The 19,363-nt window shown below is 46.5% G+C and overlaps 1 protein-coding gene across 1 annotated transcript in view; it reads left to right on the top strand.

Annotated features, from left to right (window-relative positions):
* The window catches only part of pdlim5a (PDZ and LIM domain 5a), a 74,619-nt gene that overhangs the window by 40,456 nt on the left and 14,800 nt on the right, over positions 1-19,363 (top strand). Inside the window, exons 4-7 of the mRNA XM_018758378.2 lie at positions 7,179-7,218; positions 7,793-8,268; positions 12,544-12,716; positions 12,932-12,968. Coding sequence (XP_018613894.1) covers positions 7,179-7,218; positions 7,793-8,268; positions 12,544-12,716; positions 12,932-12,968 — 726 coding nt within the window. The remainder of the gene's footprint in view (positions 1-7,178; positions 7,219-7,792; positions 8,269-12,543; positions 12,717-12,931; positions 12,969-19,363) is intronic.

Raw genomic sequence — 19,363 nt, 5'->3', positions numbered from 1 at the left:
ATCATAGTGGAAGGTGAAACAGGGGTACCACCAAAGCTGAACATTAACTTTTGGAGAGGGAGGTGGTGCCATAGCACTGTGCTAGGTAGCTTGTGGACAGCGTGGTGTGATCTAGGCCTCCTGGTAACTGTGTCCTCCTGAATGGTTGAAGAAAACAATGAAATGGTTTATCTAAAACCTAAAGAAGAAACTAAATAGATGATTTATTTAACATTAAGGCCATGCATAGAACAGTTTTTGTTCTTCTTTATTATGACGTAATGGCGCATGGGGATAGTAAATGGAGAAGCTTGAGAATAAGGTTGTAAACAAGTCCCAGACACCATCTTCTAAGAGCTTTTAGGAATTTTTTTTTTTTCATTTGAAGGTCCAAGGCCATGAGCATTCTACTACACACAAGCTGTCGCCATTGACGTGGACTCCATTATAGCTTCCCATCTGGGGAATTGCTATGTTTGGCTGTCTCAGTCATCATAAAGCCCTGCAGCCTGTCCTCGCTTTTTCCCCATGCGCTCCAACGGGAAGTGCACGTGACACAAGCTGTGCAGTGAATGGCCCACAGTCATAGCTCACTGTACTTTTTCTGAAACTTGGCCTTCTGGGAAATCCGCATCAGACAGGACTGCAGGACCGTTTACTCTCCGCTGTAGTTTTGAGGTGCTGTGCGTGAGTGTGCTCTAGTGTCCACACGTGTTGCTGTATGTCTACTTTAACCTTTAGGTGAACTGTTCTCTATATACAGGGATTCTATGTACAGACATACTGAGAAAAGCTCTACATTAACAGCAGCTCCAGTTAACACTTGGCATAGCGTTGGCAGCAGATGCTGCACAGTCCTGAAAATGCTGGTTTGCATAAAACAGAACAATCATTTCATGCTATAACATCACAGCTTTAAATGTCAGAATCTTCTTCTTATTACCAAAACTTTATGCCCTGTGCTCATTTATGACTTTACTCGAAGACCTATTGTACTGTAATATACTTCACATATTTGGCATGCACTCTTTCGATATAAATTTGTTTTTAACTGAGACAATTTGTCAGCGACAAGCGAGAGTCATTTTGGAGCATTTCTCAATCCAAGACTGAGATATTGGATTAAGGCCAAAATAAGGCATGCCCTGTCTGGTTGATTTTGGGGGTTTCATTGTTTTCCAGGATGTAACCAACATCTGATTCTCTCAGACTAAAGGCTCAGAGCTCTATAGTAGCACAATAGAGAAATATGTGGAAGGAATCCCTTAGTTGCTTGGCTAACAGAATATAAGAGAAATCCCAGTGAAAAGAGGAATGACTGAATAGTTTATTAGTGTTGTATAGCTCCGGCAGATTCTTGGGTTTCCAGTGCCTCAGAGGTCTTGACTGTATCTGAAGTGGCTCGTAGTGAATGTATTTTCTTTTGGAATTTAATCCAATAATGCCGTTTGGATGTTTCATCTCAAAGCCCAGTGCTGTACGCCATGTGCGCATATTGCAAAAATTGCACGCGGGGAGCCGATTCTAACAACAAGGCTCCAAGAGCTCTGTTATGCAAACATACTTCTCGCATATTAAGCCATGAGAACCTCAGTCTAATGGAACAAATTGCTTTTTTTATAGGGAAAAGAGAAGCCCAAAGGTTTGTGTAAAAGTAAAGGTGGAGGCTCTACCTGTGCCAGGCCCTGTTTTATTAGTAACATTTGCTACACTTTTGTCAGAATTTATTGCTTTGCCTTATGTCGCTTGGGGCAAGTTGAGTCACGCAGCATTGTCACAGCAAGAATTATGACAATGGCTGCTGGTCACATGGGAACAGATGGGGACCAGGAATCATCTTCTTTTTTCACCTGGTTCTCTGTTAGACTTAGTATGTGTATCCAAATGCTTTAGGCTAACCTTAGGTTTGAAATGCAGTACATATTATGACAACGTGATGACTGATTTATCTTTTGTTGTCTGAGTTGTTTTTTCCATCCTTCACAATTTTTTTTTTTGGATACTCTTGTCCTCCTCCTGCTTTAATTGCATTTGTCCTCGTTTCTTCTGCCCTTAAGGACAGAGCAATGGTCTCACGCAAGCGTTAAAAAAAACTCAACGCACACAACTCTTCTTTTTCTCACAGTTTCTCCTTCTTTCTGTCTGAGTTTAACGTGTTTATTTGATTACTTTTACAGAGAAAATAAGCCAAAGCACTTTTTCTGACGTAAGCACAAGTTGCACCCTGGTTCCAGTAATAGATAATTTAAAAATAACTTGTAAGCCCTCTTTTCATGCTTACCTGTTTCAGTCATGCTGTTTTAAGTGATATATGCTCCAGGAAGCATGTGTAGGCCTTCAAAGTGAGGATTAATCACCTATTGTTTGCCTTAATTATGGAAACATTTATAAACAATAATTTCCTCATTCATAGATGATGATGGACTGAGGGTGTAATCATGGTGAGAGATGAAAGGTCACTCTGGCATATAACAGGAACAACATCAACACTATTTCATCTAGACATCTCCCTGTTAATTATCAGTTTTTGCTTATATGGGAAAGCAGGCCAGACGGGGGACGCACATCCTTATGTAGTCTGTGTGTCTAAGTCTCTTTGTCACTTTTTAGAATTCAGATTTTTCATGTGTCCAGAGCAACCTATCTGTACACAGTTTGTATGCCTTACAGTTCTAAATTGTTTGTTGTCTAATACATGGTTAAGCCACAGGAGCAATTCAGACTGTTTTAGATAGATGTGTTCTCACACACACACACACAGAGTCAAAAAATGCATGTCCCGAGCAGGGTTGCAGCGAACCGGAGCCTAACCCGGCAACACAGGGCGCAAGGCCCGAGGGGGAGGGGACACACCCAGGACGGGACGCCAGTTCATCACAAGGCACTCCAAGCGGGACTCAAACCCCAGATCCACCGGAGAGCAGGCACATGCCAAACCCGCTCCACCACCATGCCACCGTGCTGCCGCCGCACCCCCCCCCCCCCAGATATCTTCTTATAAATGTAATTTGTACGTCTCCTCTGGCATTTTCATGCCCAGGTTAAGAGGGCTCAAAATGCTCTCGTGTTCTGCTATAGGTCTGGTCTTGGATGGAGTGGACCACTGCTGGCTGAGAAGAGCAATGTCTGTGTAGAGGTTACTTAGCAAACATGGCACCTTGTTTGTACCATCCTGTGAAACCTACCGTGTTTTAATGCTTTTGACCGTTGCACCAAACATTTTGTTGCTTCTCAGTGAGCTGGGTTAGTTTCAGGGAAATCAAGCTGTTCAAACCCAAAGAGGTGAATTTCAAGTCCAAAGAGTCTCCATCTGCCTTTACCTATTGAAAAACTGACTGAATGAGGACATTCACAAGGCTGCCACCAGAAAATATGAAAAACAGACGACTGCGTATTCCAGTTAAGTGTCGGTGGCTTATTTTTATGAGGTCAGTTATGTCTGTGCGGTAAGAGCTGTGCCAGAGGTCAGCTGTACATGGAAGTGCTCGTAAATCTGAAGTGGGTCCACTGATGTTCAATGCACAGGGTCTGCTCATTCATTTTGCCTCCTGCCTCGCACAATGTCAGCTCCTACCCATGGCCCTGGAGTGACGTCACTGTGCCCACACCACTCTTTGATGTAGTAGATGGGAAAAGTTTAAGCCATGGACAAAATGGAAAAGAGCCACGGGAAAAGGGAAAGAGATCCCACTCCTGATGTTTCGGTCTTGTCAGCATATTGAACTGGCAGATCTTACGACTCCAGCTGCGCTCCAGTCCTTTGGTGCTGACGCCTTCTCTGTAGGAGGAAAATATGTGGCTTTACCGCTATGTCCTCTGTCAGCATTGTCTATGCTCTTTCTTCTTTGGTGCAAATGCCAAGCTAAAGAGCAAGGCCTGCGACAATAGCTGCTGGCTGCACTGTGTCATCCCCGTGGTGTCACACGCACATATGAATAACAGCTGTACCAGGAAGGCGGTCGACTGCAGCTCCAGGTCAGGAAGTGCGGAACACCGTGATACATCACACCAGAACAGCAACTCAGTTATAACAGGACCATTGGTGCAAGGGAGGAAGGAGATCAATTATTGGGAGCAAAGTCTTCCCACTGAGAGACCTAGCCAAGAAATGAAGATTGGTACTTTAAGTAGAGGTTCATCACGTAGTAGAACTTTTTACATGGTAAGGCTGCTGCACCAGGCCATCCTTTCTGATTGCCCTTCTGCTCCAAGCCCAACCACCCACCTATACTGAGCTCCTAATTCTTCCAAACCTTTCTCGACACTAGTTGAGAAGCAACCCATCAGCCTGCCTTCTGTCTCGCCTGTCCTTTCACATCTTTCCATTCCTTGTTGGTGTGGCGGCTTCCGTGTACACCCCGTCTGACACCCTGCCCCTATGCATTCCCCGGGGTGGGGTTGAGGGGGCACAGAACGGCTATTTCAAGCACGCTGAGATAACCTCATGCTTTGGTCTTAAAAATAGCATAGAAACAACCTATTTGTGCGTCAGTCTTTCCCACTGGCATGCCACACCGGCATGCAAGGCAGGGTTTTGGGGGCGGTGTAACAGGAAGGGCCACGTTCTCTGAGGGACATGTGGGAACGATCAACCCAATCGGGGCCCCGTACAGCATCCTGATGGCCATTCATGAGGGACCGCGCTAGTCTCCTCCCTCTTAGTGTAAGTCAAGGGTTGAGATTAGTAAATCGTTTGCCCTTCCCTAATAAGGCAGGGAGATGGACATGGAATGCTTGCCTGGTCACAGTTAGGCGTAAAAAACTGTAGTGCTCCCAGGGAACATCCCCAGGGACCTGTCGGGAACGGAGCGAGAGTGTGAGGACAGTGCCAGTGATTAATGAGAGAAAAATGAGACTGTGTCTAGACTTCGTCAACTCGCCCGAGGGCAACAGTATGCCCATGCTATAGTTTAAGGGCAAAATAACAGCTATGATGTGCAGAAGTAAAAAAAAAAAAAATAAGGCACTACTTTACTTGGAAGACTGTGATGCATTTCTGAAGTGCAGTCAAGTCTGATGGGGATAAAAGAAAACTTCTTCGTTTCTTTTCTTTTTTGACCATGTAAGAGCAAATTGCTAACGGAGAAAGCCCAGATGGACCTGATTCACATAGACGTGGATCTTAAGCCTCCTTTCATCTTTTTATAGATACAGTGCCCGACGCTTACAATGTCCACTGTTGAACACAGTTCCTTAATTTGGTAAGGTGCTGGCAAGTGATTTTGTGATTTAACAAACCAGCTTTAAATAGGAATGAATATGGATGACATCCATCTTGCAAACTTCTGCTTTACCTCCAGCATGATCAGTGTTGATCGGTGTCATTACGGAAGAAGGGAAACAAGAGGAAAGGTGTTAAATGTGAGAAGTTCAGCACCAAGTGGCTTTGTGGAAGAACCCTGTTCTGTTGCCCATTCAGAGGATGTTGAGGGAAGACATGTAACTGCCTGAGGCTCTCCTTATCCATTCGATGACCCCCCATGTTGTCATGCGTCAGTCGTCTCAGTTTATTTTTCAAAATACTCTGATAGGTGCAGCTGCGTGGTCGTGTGGTCACACTGATTAGACCCTTTAACCTCCTTTCTGATGAAGTATGACATAATGCTGTTCACGTGTTTGAGTGCGTATGTGTGTGTGCGGTGGGGGAGAAGTGCGTGGTTATTCCTGCTCAACAGCTGTTAATAAAGATCTTAACATGGCCATCAGTCCAGCACTTTATATCACGTAGTGGCATGATATGGGTGGTTCATCCAACATTGCACTGTTGGACTGTAGATTTATGGGGTGGTGAGTGGCGAGCCCACGTCATCAGCGGGATCCTGGGATGGAGCCAGGAAAGGACTGGATGGGTGTCACTGTGAGGGTATCGCTGCGTTATTTACGTACTCTGTAACGTTGTACTCACATCCCCTGGGTTGAGGCTTTTCTGTGAGCTGTGTAACCCAACTCCTTGTTGACTGCAGTGAAAGTCGCACAGCATCATTTTGGGTTTATTTCATGCTTTAGTAACACCAAGAGAGCATTTTCATGCCCGCTGTTTATCTGAAGTGACCCCGTATCCAGTGTCATACCATACCAGTTGGTTATATGTATAAACTGTTATATCTTGTCCTTTTAATGGATGATGTGTGCTTATCAATGTAATGCAGCAGTGTTATAGTGGTGGTACTTCAGTTGTAGGATGAGGTATTCTTGTAGGAATAACTCACACCAATATCATACAAGTGTGAAAGCTCGTCTTTGAGTTGCATAATAATAATAATAATAATAATAATAATAATAATAATAATAACAATGATAGATAGATAGATAGATAGATAGATAGATAGATAGATAGATAGATAGATAGATAGATAGATAGATCCAATAGGAAATTCCAGCCTGTTGTCCAAAAACACTCCTGGGTGCTTGTACATCTCCAGCACCTCTACTTTCTCTCCATCATGAAATGTAAGAGTTTGAAAAAGGGGAACACTCCTTTGAAAAATGAATCTCTTTTCATTCCTCAGGGATTCCACTTGTGAAGTTTGGCCAAAAGTGATACATTTTAGTTAGAGAGAGAGGAAGTGGAGAACATATTTCTTGGGAGGGGGTGTCAGAGGCTAGCGAAAAGAGTGAGAATTATTTCTTGATGGAGCTTCACATGTGTCTCAAATGGAGTAGGATGTTCTCTAATGCTTAATCTAAGTGATATTTGAGTGTTGACGTTGACATCCCCACAGTGGGGAAACTACAGTCTCTCCATATTCAAGAGAACCAAGAGAAGGTCTCAATAATGGCAACCAGCAGCGATCCAAACAGCATGCTTCTTCGAGTTGAATCAGTTCACATCACATGTCTTTGTTCACTGGACAGAGTTGCTAATCCAGAGTGACTCGGCTGACGCAATAAGTTACTGTATTTACATGTCAAGGGTACCAATAATAGTCTAGGAACTCCTTCGGTGTCAAGAACTCAGCTTTTCACTTAGTACCTTGTATCTACAGCCATGGTTGCATTCCACCTCCTTCTGAACACAAAATTATATAGCTCATCCAAACTTCTCCTCCCATCAAGATCTGGATTCCAGAATCTTCTACAAGTGGGCATCAGGAACAGCTAGTTGTCCAGCTTGGCTATCACATGTTTAATGGAGGAATGAAAACCTTAGTAGGTGTAAGATAACACAAGATTTCTCTTGTTTTTTTTGTTTTGCACAGAGCCCCCAGTGTTCTGAACACCACTACCGTTGCTGCCAAGGTATGTGGGTCTTCTCTCATTACAGTAAGTACATTTATTGAGAAGGATTAGATGCATGTTGACTGAGTAATCACTGAAATATGTTCAGCATCTGTCAGTCAGTGACTATAAGTCAACACGTTGGAATGAACATGCACGGCTACACGGAGCTACATTTAACGTATTTGTGTGGTTTAAACGTGGTTTAAACCCATTGCCATGTTGACCATAGACATGGAATGTACCACAGCTTCCATGGCTTTTGTTTTGTGCATGTTAGTGCTACTGTTACCTTCTATGACAGCAGTCATCTCCCTATTGTTTTCCTCATCCAGTTTTAATTTTTCTCAAGAAATGCTGATGCTTCCAGTTATCTTTTCAGGCCTAGCTCCAAACAGAAATTTAGTGTTACATTAACCAAAACACACCTCTGCTAGACTTCACAGATGCCTTGCAGAGGTAAATCAACATGTAGTGGTTCAAGAACCAGCTGAAAGTGTGATTTTTTTAAGGTCTAGTTGGAAGCACCAGCCATGCACGTGTGTGCTCTGTTGTGGTATGTGAGGTTCCCGCATGTGTTTGCTCCCCCGTGTAGGAAGAGTCCCCGGAGCTTGTAAAACCTGTGCCCATCGCTTACCCACATCCAGTCAACTCGGCATCCTTCAGCTCTGCCCCTAGTACCGCCTACAATAAAAAAGCCAGACCCTTCGTGGGCAGTGGCAGCAATGGAGCCGCGGTGACCTCCATCCCCTCGGCCTCCTCCGCCTTTACTCCCGCCACGTCTGCCCAGAGCTCTCCTCCCCATCTGCCTTTCACTCAGGCCAGGTCTGGCCCCTCCCCTTCACGCACCTCCCCCACATCATATGCCAAGCCTGCCATGGGACACACCCACCACCCTGCTCCTCCTTCCCCTGGTGGAATGTCATCATCTCCCTCTGCTCCTGTCCCACCACATCCCTCTGTCTACAACACTCCCATCAACCTCTACTCCAATGAGAATGCCTGCGAGGTGGCCATGGGCCAGAGGCGGGGGCTGCTGGAGAGCCAAAGCGGAGTGATGAACCACAATGGGTAGGTGTCAGTCACCCTGTTCCCTTGGCTTTGATCCTGTCCCCTTCTGCTTCACTTTGATATGGTTGGGTAGACACAGGTTGGTCAGGGTGTGAAACGGCATTGCATCCCTCATCAAACTCATATTTCAGTACTGCAGTTGTTTAACAGTGCAAGCATCTAGAAAAAAACCTGATATCTGAATGTGACAACACTCGAGTTTTGAACTTCAGGTAATGAAGAAACCTCATGTAGTGAGCACTGGTGACCTGTCCCAAAGGTGTGGTTCTGTCTGAGGGTGGCTTGGTGAGAAAAGGAGATGCACTGATGGTTTAAACAGATGGCCCTGACAACACCCCTCCCCTCTCTGCGCTCTTTCGTCTGCCGGATGGGGACTGGTTCCTGCCCCGGCTGTTGCTGGACCAAAAGGCTCCTCTGGAACGCAGGGTTAAGCTGAGGTTGTCTCAACACAGAATGAACACAACAAACATGCTTTTGTACTTGTGGACCACCAAGACAGTAAAGGATACCAGAATCGGCATGTTCTGCGACTGCCTCCTTGTCTTTGGTACTACTACCTGTGTCAGGGATATGGAATGATCACCCTCAGCAGAAGAACTGTGACAGATATCTAGTATGTGATTCTGGTCCTGCTGGTGGATGCATTGGTTTTTTGTGTTCTTCATCCCTTAGAAGATGTAGGGCAGCACCAGCCTGCATTGTCACTGTAAAAATAAACTTCTGTCAGTAGACAAGAGACCCTACACATTCTTGAGCTTTTCTACAGCTGGGTTCTTCCTGCAATATATATTCCTTGGTACCCTGCTGGGTAACAAAAGGACAAGCTCCAACATGTGGACTTAGAATATTCATAAACCTTGATTCCATACGTAGGTGTATATTTACGGCCAACAAGATTGCACGGTCAGAGGGGACGCGAGTGTAAGTATGTTTAGTCTTGACTTCAGGGCACCTTGATGGGTGTCATCAAGTTGTTTGGGCAGGAATGCTGGTCATATTTTGGGACCACAGAATCAGAAAGTATAGCTGTTGATGTGCAGAGATGGGAATGACTCAGGCAACTGTTTGCTTTGTGGATTGCAAACCAACCTGCTACACAAAAGACCCAACGGGGCTTAAAAATGGATGCAACTCGGTGTTGCGTGGTGCACCTTCAGGGGAGCAGCCGCAGGCCTCCAAGTGGGATGGCTTCTGGGAAGGTTCTCCATCTGCCCGATTCCTCCTGGTAGCAGTTTTCTTGTCTTCTCTGCGTTTTGTCCTCCTGTCAGGCGGGGATGTGTGTAACTCCCATATCCTCCTATTGTTGCTCTAATCCCTTGCAGCTGCCGGAATGCAGAAATGAACTGTGAAATTCGCCATATGCGTTTGCAGATGTAGACACGAGAGCACACACAGGCTTACATACGCGCACACACACACACGAACACAGAATATGTGGTGTATTGTCCTTTTGTCTCATAGCGCTTAGACATGGAGCGCTTTCATTGGGTTTTTATGTTTTCATGAGCTCAAAGAATGGATGACGCAATACCTCAACATGTCAGCGTGAAGGTTTGAGCTGGAAAACAACTCCCGCAGGGTTTGTGCGTGCGCTTGTAGACCTTTCACTGATCATTGGGGCATTGATGAGCTCTTGGAGAGAGGAATGGCTCATGGTTATGCTAACTGCAGCCCGGCAGGGGTGTATGAGCACTTCCTTTCCTCCTCCTATGTGTGGATGGGCTTCAAAGTGGTGCCTTCTCTTTTCGAAGGTATATCCTTGACACGACTGGTAGAGTTACCTGGTCTTTGATGATGCATTTTTCCCAGCAAGTGGTTGTGATCCCCACATTTCCAGAGCCCTGGCGAGTCTGTGGGACTTCTTCCTTTGCTTTGCTTTCAATTCTTTCAGTTTTCAGGCAGTTTGTGAACAGGAGAATGAGGCTGATTTGCCCTCGGTCGGTACCACCCCTGCTGCCTTTGCTGGATCTCTCCTGCTCACTGTTACACTTCCCACACATAGGGGGTAACTGCTGCAAACGGTGATTTACATTGATTTGCACTCTAAATTTTTATAGTTAGAAAGTTGAGCGGCTTTGCACAAGGGCACAAGAGTGGACTTCTCTTGGAATCAAACCTATGACCTTCTGGTGAACCAGTAGCTCCTGCACCCCAGTGCTCCCCGATATCCCCGTAGTGGCCCTGGTTCTGGCCTGCATGCGCTTGCTGCTGGAATTTGGCATTTCACTGCAGTTTGGGTGTCCCTGAGATGTTTTCTGGTCTCTGTGGTTACTGCCAACATTCTTCTCCCCACATGGCTCTGTTCATCTCCCTGACTGTCACCCTCTTCTCCTTCTGCAGGAGGCTCCAGTAACAAAGTCAGTGCCCTACGCCCAAGAGTGAGAAGACTGTGTGTCTGTGTGTGATATGATGAGTGCGTCACGAGTGTTCTGTGTCCTCATGCACACTTTAGGGCTGTCATAACACTTGAGTGCTTGTTATAGCACTTCTGCGGTCGGTACAGCGCACATGCAGGAAGCATGCGGTCACGGTCACATCTTTCTTGGACATCAGCTCCGCAAAGGAAAATCTGTTTTTTGGTGCTTGAAAAGTATCCCGCAGCTCTGGTTCGGACAATTAACTTCAGAACTACCGAGAGCTGTCAGTGCGCAGGTGCCGTGCACTGGATCGTGTCATCGACAGCTTGGCACCTCACGGCACGGCTATTGCTTGGCTGGAAAAGCTCAGATTGCGAGGTTAATAGTTGGTCCTTGGTTCCCTCTGCGTGCGTGTGTGTGTGTGTGTGTGTGTGTGTCTGTGGGAGGGTTTCCACAGTATTAGGTATCATGCATATAAAAGTCTTATCACCTCTTGTCCTGCTGTCCACACCTGCCCTAGAAGCATCCTGGACAGACAGGCTGAACTCACTGACCGGCCTCATTCACCTGCTCCATCTTTCCTGCTGTAATTATGATCAAGTCCGCACCATTTCCAAAAACTTTTTTTCCCCCTGTGCTGCAGAAGTGCAGAACCATTTTTTTTTCTATTCTTCAGTTTTCAGTTTGTGGAGCTGAAAAGCTACTAGAGCAGTGGCGCCACCTAGTGGTGGAGTGTGGACTATAACATTTTGGGGGCGACAGTTTGCAAGTTGTGGTTGTATTTTGTGTTATTAATTCTTGTTTTGTAACAAGAATGACTATAAATGTAGAATAACACAGTTTGCTCACAAGGTTTTACAGGATTGTGGACTTGGTGCAGTTTCCTTGCATGTGTTTTGCTGTATGGAGCTTAACCTCATTTATCCGTTTTTCTCTTCATTTTCGTGGTCTTACATTTGCAGTGTTCAGTTACTTGAAAAGCGTCCTTGTTTTTTACAAGTAGAAGTAAAAATTGCTTTTTTTAATTTTATCTCCTTATCATCCAGTGGACCTCAGAGCATTCTGAAGTGAGTACAGCCAATATGGGTAATAGATTATTGAGTATAAATAATGGGCATAATGCATAGTAAAGCAATTCGTACCCATATCATTAATAAAGGTGTCAATGCATCTTTTTCTCCGATACCTCACGCTTTCTTCCTATTGTTCTAAATGTTCTCTTTATTCTCATTTCCCTCCTCTTTTGTGTCCGTCTTGGCACCCAGAAAAACTCCGCTAGTAAGGTAAATGAACAGTGCGGCTTGTAAAGGTCCAGTGTTTCACTGTTTTCAGTTTCATTCCACTTCGCTGCCCACGTGAAAGTGGGTTGTAAAAGAGGCCTTTAATTAGAGGAAGTGCAAATACACTTTTGTTCTTACATGATCTAAACTGTCCCATGTGTCCTAAGAATCTTTAGTAACAAGGTCATTTAAAATGCATTTCGCTAATGAGAAAACAGCTTGTTACATCAAAAAATGCAGCTGGGGGGAAAGGAATATTTCATAACAAGCCTAAAGTTTCTTTTGAAATACAGATGCCCTACAATTTAGCACATCTGCTTTTTATTCAGCAGTAATTGGTGTTTTGCAGCTAATAGTCACTATTCTGCTTTGTAATAATGTTTGTTGTTAGACAAAAAACAACCCTGGCAACCTGGTACATCTTGTGCCATGTACTGCATTAACCCATCTGTTGCGTGAGGGCCCTCTTTCAGTTTTTCAAATTGGTTCATTTCCATCCATGTCACGTGTATTAAAAGCAGAGCTGCTGAATGGCGCACAATCTCTTCAGTAGGTTATTGGTGTGAAAGTGTGAAACGTAAGGTGCAATTGTCCCAGAAGGCTTGTGCCTGTAGCTCTTGGCTCCTCTGGCCCCCCAGCGTCTCCCGGAAGCACATCGTGGACAAGGACATTGAGTTCTACCACGTCCCGTCCCACAGCAACGCCAGCAAGAAGCGCCTGATGCAGGACACGGAGGACTGGCGGCCTCGCACGGGCACCTCGCAGTCCCGCTCCTTCCGGATCCTCGCCCAGATCACCGGCACCGAGAACCGTGAGTCCGGCAGGGCTCCGGCGGCGCGCTTCCGCTTCCGAGGCCTGTCCGTCTCAACGTTCCTTATCCATCGCGCAAGAACCTGCTCGCTGTTAGAGTGAAACGCGCTGAACTTCACACTCAGTTACTACATTACATTACGTTACAGTGTGTGTTTAACCACGGCTGTACTTCAGTGGACTCCTGTCGGTGAATATTGCGTTATCTCTTCGTAGCACAAGTGGAACAGACTGAAGCGGCGAAGAAGACAAAGTAAGTACACATCGGTCTCGTAATTTCACCTGGTGGTATTTTCAGTGGGACATTCCATCTGTTCACAGTGATGGATTGCGTGTGAAATTGTTCGCAGAACTTCTGTTCTGTACCATCATTGGCGTTCGTCATCCCTTCCTTCACTAGGTTGCCCCTAACTTCCTGGCCAGAGTTAAAAAAAAAATACCGTCTTGCACTTTCAGATAGACTGGGGCCAAGTCACAGCTGTGGTATAAATGTGGTAAACTGGTATAAATGACCACAGACAGAAGAGCAATGAAACAGGGACCCAGGGCATGCTGGGGGGGGGGGGGGCTTTATTTGCAAAGCATTGTGGGTAGTGGAATGGCCCACTTGCTTGTGCATTATGGACTTGACTTTACGCACTCCACACAAATACAGCATGAGGAGACAAAGAGCATCGGGGGGGACCCTGTTTCCCTGGCAGTAATGGTTACAGTACCGCGGTATGATTGGTTGGGCAGTGTGCAGCTGCTTCTCCTTCACTTTTCACAGAGGTGTCAGAAGGTGAGGGGTCTTACGATCTGTTCATTCAGAAGATGCTGCGCTGTATGATGAACACAAACAGGTGTCACCAGCTGTGTCGTGGGATGTTCGCTGTGCGGACAACAATTGTTCGAAGAGGGTATGATACTGAGGGGCCTGCTCTCTGGTGCAGCGGGTTTGGCCAGGGCCTGCTCTCTGGCTGGTCTGGGGTTCAAGTCCTGCTTGGGGTGCCTTGTGATGGACTGGCGTCCCGCCCTGGGTGCGTCCCCTCACCTTCCAGCCTTGCACCCTGTGATGTTGGGTTAGACTGCGGTTTGTCGCAACTCTGCTTGGGACAAACGGCTTCAGACAGCGTGTGTGAGAGTATGATATTTGGCTTTTGTTGATGCAGGCCTTCACGTAATAGGTTGCAAAGTCATGTCCCTTAGACACACAGCCACGGAACACAGGAAACGTGTGTGTGTCTGTTTCTCCAAAGATAGGACGAAGCAGAGCTCTCACTTTTTCATTTCCCTTCCTTTCTTCCTCTTTCCTTTCCCTTTCCTGTCCTTCCGTGCTGCTGTCCCTCTCCGCTGCCGGGGACCAGGGTGCCCAAGGTGAACACCCAGGTCATCGGACCCAGATACACCAAGCTGCGGGACTGGCACCATGACGTGTCGGCGCGTGTGCTCAACGTCCATTAGTGCCCCGTTCAGCCTGTTAGCGTGACGGGAGCACGGTCATCCTCAGTCATCCTGCCCTTTCGTCTTGTCCCCCCTTTCTTATTTGCAACACTGAAAAAACAGTGTGCTGTGTGTGCTTTTCATGTGTCCTACTGTATTTCCTGGAGCGTGCGATACACCCTTTTCCCGAGATGAGTCGTCCTCAGTTCTCCGCATCACACGTTCTCCCACATTTTCGTAGAGGCCCCAAAAGAAGCCGACTAAAGAAACCTTGAGAGAAAAGACGGGAGCCGTCAGATCCTTGGGTAGAGCTTAGTTACGCTCCTTTGGTCACATTAAGAAACTGCAAATGTGTCTAGTGATATGTATGTTTTTTCAGCAAAAAAAAAAAAAAAAAACAACAAAAAAACAAAACACTGCGGTAAAGCTGTTTACACTACGCTAGGAGAACAAAAAAGCTTTGACGGTTTAGACGAAATAGACCAAGTTGAAACGGAGAAGCCATGAAAACACACTGTACACAGAGGTCAAGTTAAGAGCTGCACCGCGTTTTTTACTACCGTTCCAGCTACACTGCCAGCTATCTGTAAGTGCTTCTTCAGTGCGATTATGAGCAAGTTAATGAAAAATGTATTGTCAAAGTGCCTAGGAAATTGATTGACTTAGAAATTCCAAATAGGACCTCCATACAGCTATTAGAAAATTCTGAAAGTTTGCTAAAATATTAATTTCCACACTATCTTTTTTGAAATATCGCCAACAAAAACCATGGTACATCCTGTAAAGTGATGCACTTTGAAGCCCGGTGAATATAATTCTCTAGACCCATTGGGGTGGATGTATAAAGTATCTGTCTCACGGCGTCACCATGGTTACGGAAATGAATCGCACCCCATGGACACGCAGCGAGGCTCCCCATTTGGTCCTGGGGGGTGTGTCAACTCAGCTTGAGCAATGCCAGTGCATGTCCCACTGCTACTGCGCACACTTTGGACACACGGGGGCTGATATTTGAAGACTAACGCGTTGAAGGCATTGAGCGTAACAGTGGCTGGTGGCAGTCTTGGGCCGCTGGAGTGCTTGTTGTGTTTAGAATATGGTCTGTTGAGGTGGCAGAGCAGCAGATATGGAGTAAGACGCAGTAAGACACATGCTTGACATTTACGAACCATATGTGTCCCACCAATCAAAACACATCCTTCTTGGTGGTGTGAAAGGATACGAGGGCTATGAAGGTCAGTCAGATGGTACCTACTGTTGGCTGCAGTCGGGTTTTGTGCTGTGGAGGGCAGGGCTTTGGCAGGACGCCGTGACGCGAGGTCAGACGCCCTGGAGCTTCTGTACGTTTGTGTGGTCGCTGTTTTACTTTGACCGACGTGCCGTGTGAGGCATGCCGAGAGCCGCGCGTTTTCGCTTCTTTGGTTGCTCAATTTGAGCAGAGTTCGGCAAATGTGTAACGTAGCCGTTTCAATAAAGAGTCCTCTGTCTTCAGTGTTCTCCTCCCCCTGTGTTTTTTTTTTCTCTTTCCTCCTTTTCCTGCTGCTCTTTCACATTGCCTTTCTCTTCAGATACACACAAAGTCATGGCCCAGGTCAAGTGAAGTCACTTTAATGACACTTGCTTACATTCTGACCTTCGACCCCTCGTTCAGCTCTCTCTGCTTAGCATCTCATGCTCCTGGAGGCTGTGGGCCCGGTGATCTGAGCTCCCGACACTGAGAACTGTGTCCACTGCTCTTGTAGGGCTATCACGCTGGACAAGGCTCACATGGAGATGCTCACATGCTGAACAGAGCTGCCTTCTCAGGTTTTCCCTTTAGTTCTGATCGTCCTGGGTGCTCACAGGTCTAAACTGGCATCGGTAAGCTTCCTAATGGGGCTGCAGAGGGCGTAGTGGTTAAAGCTCATCGCCTTGCCATCAAAGGGCCTTGCTTTGAATTCTACACCTTGTGTAGTGTACTTGATCAGTGTATTCATTCTGATTTACTCTAGTAAAAATGACCCAACTGTATAAATGGGTAAATCACTGCAAGTAGCTTATTGTACAAAACTCACATTAATAATCACGGCGGAGAAAAGTTCCAGGTGAATGAGCTGATGACAATGTCCGGTGTTAGCGACTTTCACTTGCATCCCAACACTTCTTGTTGCTTAATTCAAGCATATTTGTCATCGCCGACGGTGCTAAGCAATAAGCACCGAAGAGCTGAACTGAACCGTCCTCCAGGTAGATGTAAAATACCGTCGTTCTACAGTCGCTCGGACAGCGGTTGGGTTCAAAGGACGGGGTGGGACAAGGGGGGATCACACGGCAAACGGGTACCACGTTCCACATTAACTTTGGCTACAGGTCTCCCCGCCGTTGCTGCTCCACCTCAGTGTGCATTGGTCACCGAGCAGGCGGTCAGAGAGACATCGGTGTGTATCCATCCAGTGCGCTTGCTCTGGAGGCGACCTGTGCTTTAACGCACGGTGAAATTCGAATGAGGTGCCACCAATGCCAGGCAAACTGGACACAAGCGTGAGCCAAGTCACTGAGCAGTGAAATACGGTATCTAACGGGTATCCTTCAGAGTTTACTAGGGTTCATCCAGCATGTAGCAAAGCAGTTCATCTGCAGCCATGGATGTCAGCCATAGAAGTACACACCTTACATTGTAACATCCTGGGTGTTCTCAGCAGCCACACTCATTCTTGACACACTAAAGTATGCTGAAAGTTCATATAGGTTCATATCTTCATTTTGACAATCTGTCAGTCATTAAACTTAATATACTGTGATAACAGACAACTTGGAGGACATCAGTTCGCACCACACTCTTCCATTTCATGCTCCACACGGTCCAGACTGCTGAGTTAACACAAGATGACCCACCTCAACAAAGCCGACATGCGCAAAGGGAGAACGTGACCTGCAACAGAAGGTGTACTGATGGTGGGCAACCAAATATCACAAATACCAGGTGTGCAGAAAATACAAAACCCACTCCAGGAGCTAAGCAAGCATTAACACGGAAACTCTTGGCAGTAACACACGCACACACCAGATAAAGAATTTAAAGAAGAGTTTGAACAACACATGCTGTATACTACCTGGGTTCTCGTCACCCTGCAGCTACAATAGAGAACCGTTTATATACGGTTCCAGTGTTCTGGAGTACCAGCTGAAATGTTCTTTTACTGAGATGTTGCTCCAGTGGCAGGGGGCCTTAAGGCAGCTGGTAGTCCACTGGTTAAAGCTGTTGCCTTTAGACTTGAAGGTCACAGGTTTGGATCCCACCTCAAGGTGTAGTACTTTTAAGCAAGGTATTTATGCTAAATTGAGCTAAAGAAATTATCCAATTTTATAAATGGGTAAATAAGGGGGTGTGGTGACACGGTGGGTTGGTCCAGGTCCTGCTCTTCGGTGGGTCTGGAGTTCAAGTCCCGCTTGGGTTGCCTTGCGACCGGCTGGCGTCCCATCCTGGGTGTGTCCCCTCCCCCTCCAGCCTTACGCCCTGTGTGCCGGGTAGGCTCCGGTTCCCTGTGCCCTGTCTGGGGCGGGTGGGTTCGGGTGGGTTCGGGTGGGCCTTGCTCAGGGTTCCTCCATCCATCCATAAATGGGTAAATAATTGTAAGTAGCTTAACATCATTGCTTTGGAGAGAAGCATCAGCTAAATGAATGAATCCAATAACTCCGCACATCAGGGTTCCATTTATGACAGGATGTTGGCCTCTTTAACATTCAACTGCTCAAGTAATCGTATCATGTCTTACTGCGCCCAGGGATAGAACTGCGTGGCCCCTTTGAGCACTTAAATGTGCAAGTGAACATTTCTACCAGTTACTGTTTCTTCTTTGCCCCCTAACTTTAGTCTTCTAGCTGTAAGTGTCCTACAGGTCTCATACTGTTCATGGACACCACTGGAACCTTGTGGTGCATTAACACACAAAAAACCTCCTGGCTGTCTTCAGTTTTTACATTTACACACACACACACACACACACACACACACACACATTGTCTCACGGTGCTTATTCCAAGCAGGGTTGTGGTGAACCGGAACCTAAGCCAGCAGCACAGGGCGCAAGGCTAGAGGGGGAGGGGACACACCCCGGACGGGACGCCAGTCCATCGCAAGGCACCCCAAGCAGGACTCAAACCCCAGACCCACCAAAGAGCAGGACCCGGCCAAAGCTGCTGTTTTTACATTTACATGTGTTTATTTAGCAGACGCTTTTCTCCTAAGCGACTTCCAATGAACTCTATGTAGTGTTATGAGCCCACACACCTTATTCACCACGGTGACTTACACTGCTAGATACACTACTTACACTGGGTCACTCATCCATACATCAGTGGAACACACTCTCTCTCTGCTCTCTGTCACTCACACACTAGCTCTAGTTCCCTCAGTTCTGCTGAGGGTCTCCATCAAGATCCTTGTCTGTATTGCAGTGACATCCCACTGTCAACGTGGAGACCACTTTACTTCATTTGACTGTTTCCACCACTAGATGGAAGTACGCTCTCAGAGGAGCGACAGCCAGCGCCGTCACTCATGCCTGGGCTTCTTGTGAAAGCAGCATCTCCGAGAGCAATGTGAGCTTACCGAGATGTCCACCAGAACATGATGTATACCAATGCCTGCATTTCAATTGGCTTCACTGGAAAACAAAGATTACATTTCATAAGGCTGCATGACAGCTTCTGAAGCATTTCACTGATCGCTGAAGCTGAAAGGATTGTGCCATTTTCAACACACACTCATTGGTGCCTCTTCCTTTCTGTCGGTGATCTCTTCTCACTGGGACTGATACCTGTAGGAAGTACTGTACTCACATGTTGTACATAAAGTAATGATATGTTACACATGTTTTAAATGTAAAAAAAAAATGTTGCACAGCCAAAACACACACATATATATATATCTATACACACAATGTCTACAACAGCTTGTCCTGGCAAGCCAGAGCCTAACCCAGCAACACAGGGCACAAGGCTGGTGGGGGAAGGGACACACCCCAGACAGGGTGCCAGTCTGCTCTAAGGCACCCCAAGCAGGACTTGAACCCCAGACCCACCACACAGCAGGCCCCAGCCAAACCCTCTGCGCCTCTGTGCCACCACACCCCCTTATATATATGTATGTACACACACACATATAATATATATATATATTTATTAGATAGTGCACAGGCGGGACGCGGTGGCGCAGCAGGCTTGGCCAGGTCCCGCTTTCTGGCG

This window comes from Scleropages formosus, chromosome 17, assembly GCF_900964775.1.
Source record: "Scleropages formosus chromosome 17, fSclFor1.1, whole genome shotgun sequence".
NCBI lineage: Eukaryota > Metazoa > Chordata > Actinopteri > Osteoglossiformes > Osteoglossidae > Scleropages > Scleropages formosus.
The sequence above is the reverse complement of the archived record's forward strand: the minus strand, read 5'-3'. Positions and strand labels throughout refer to the sequence as shown.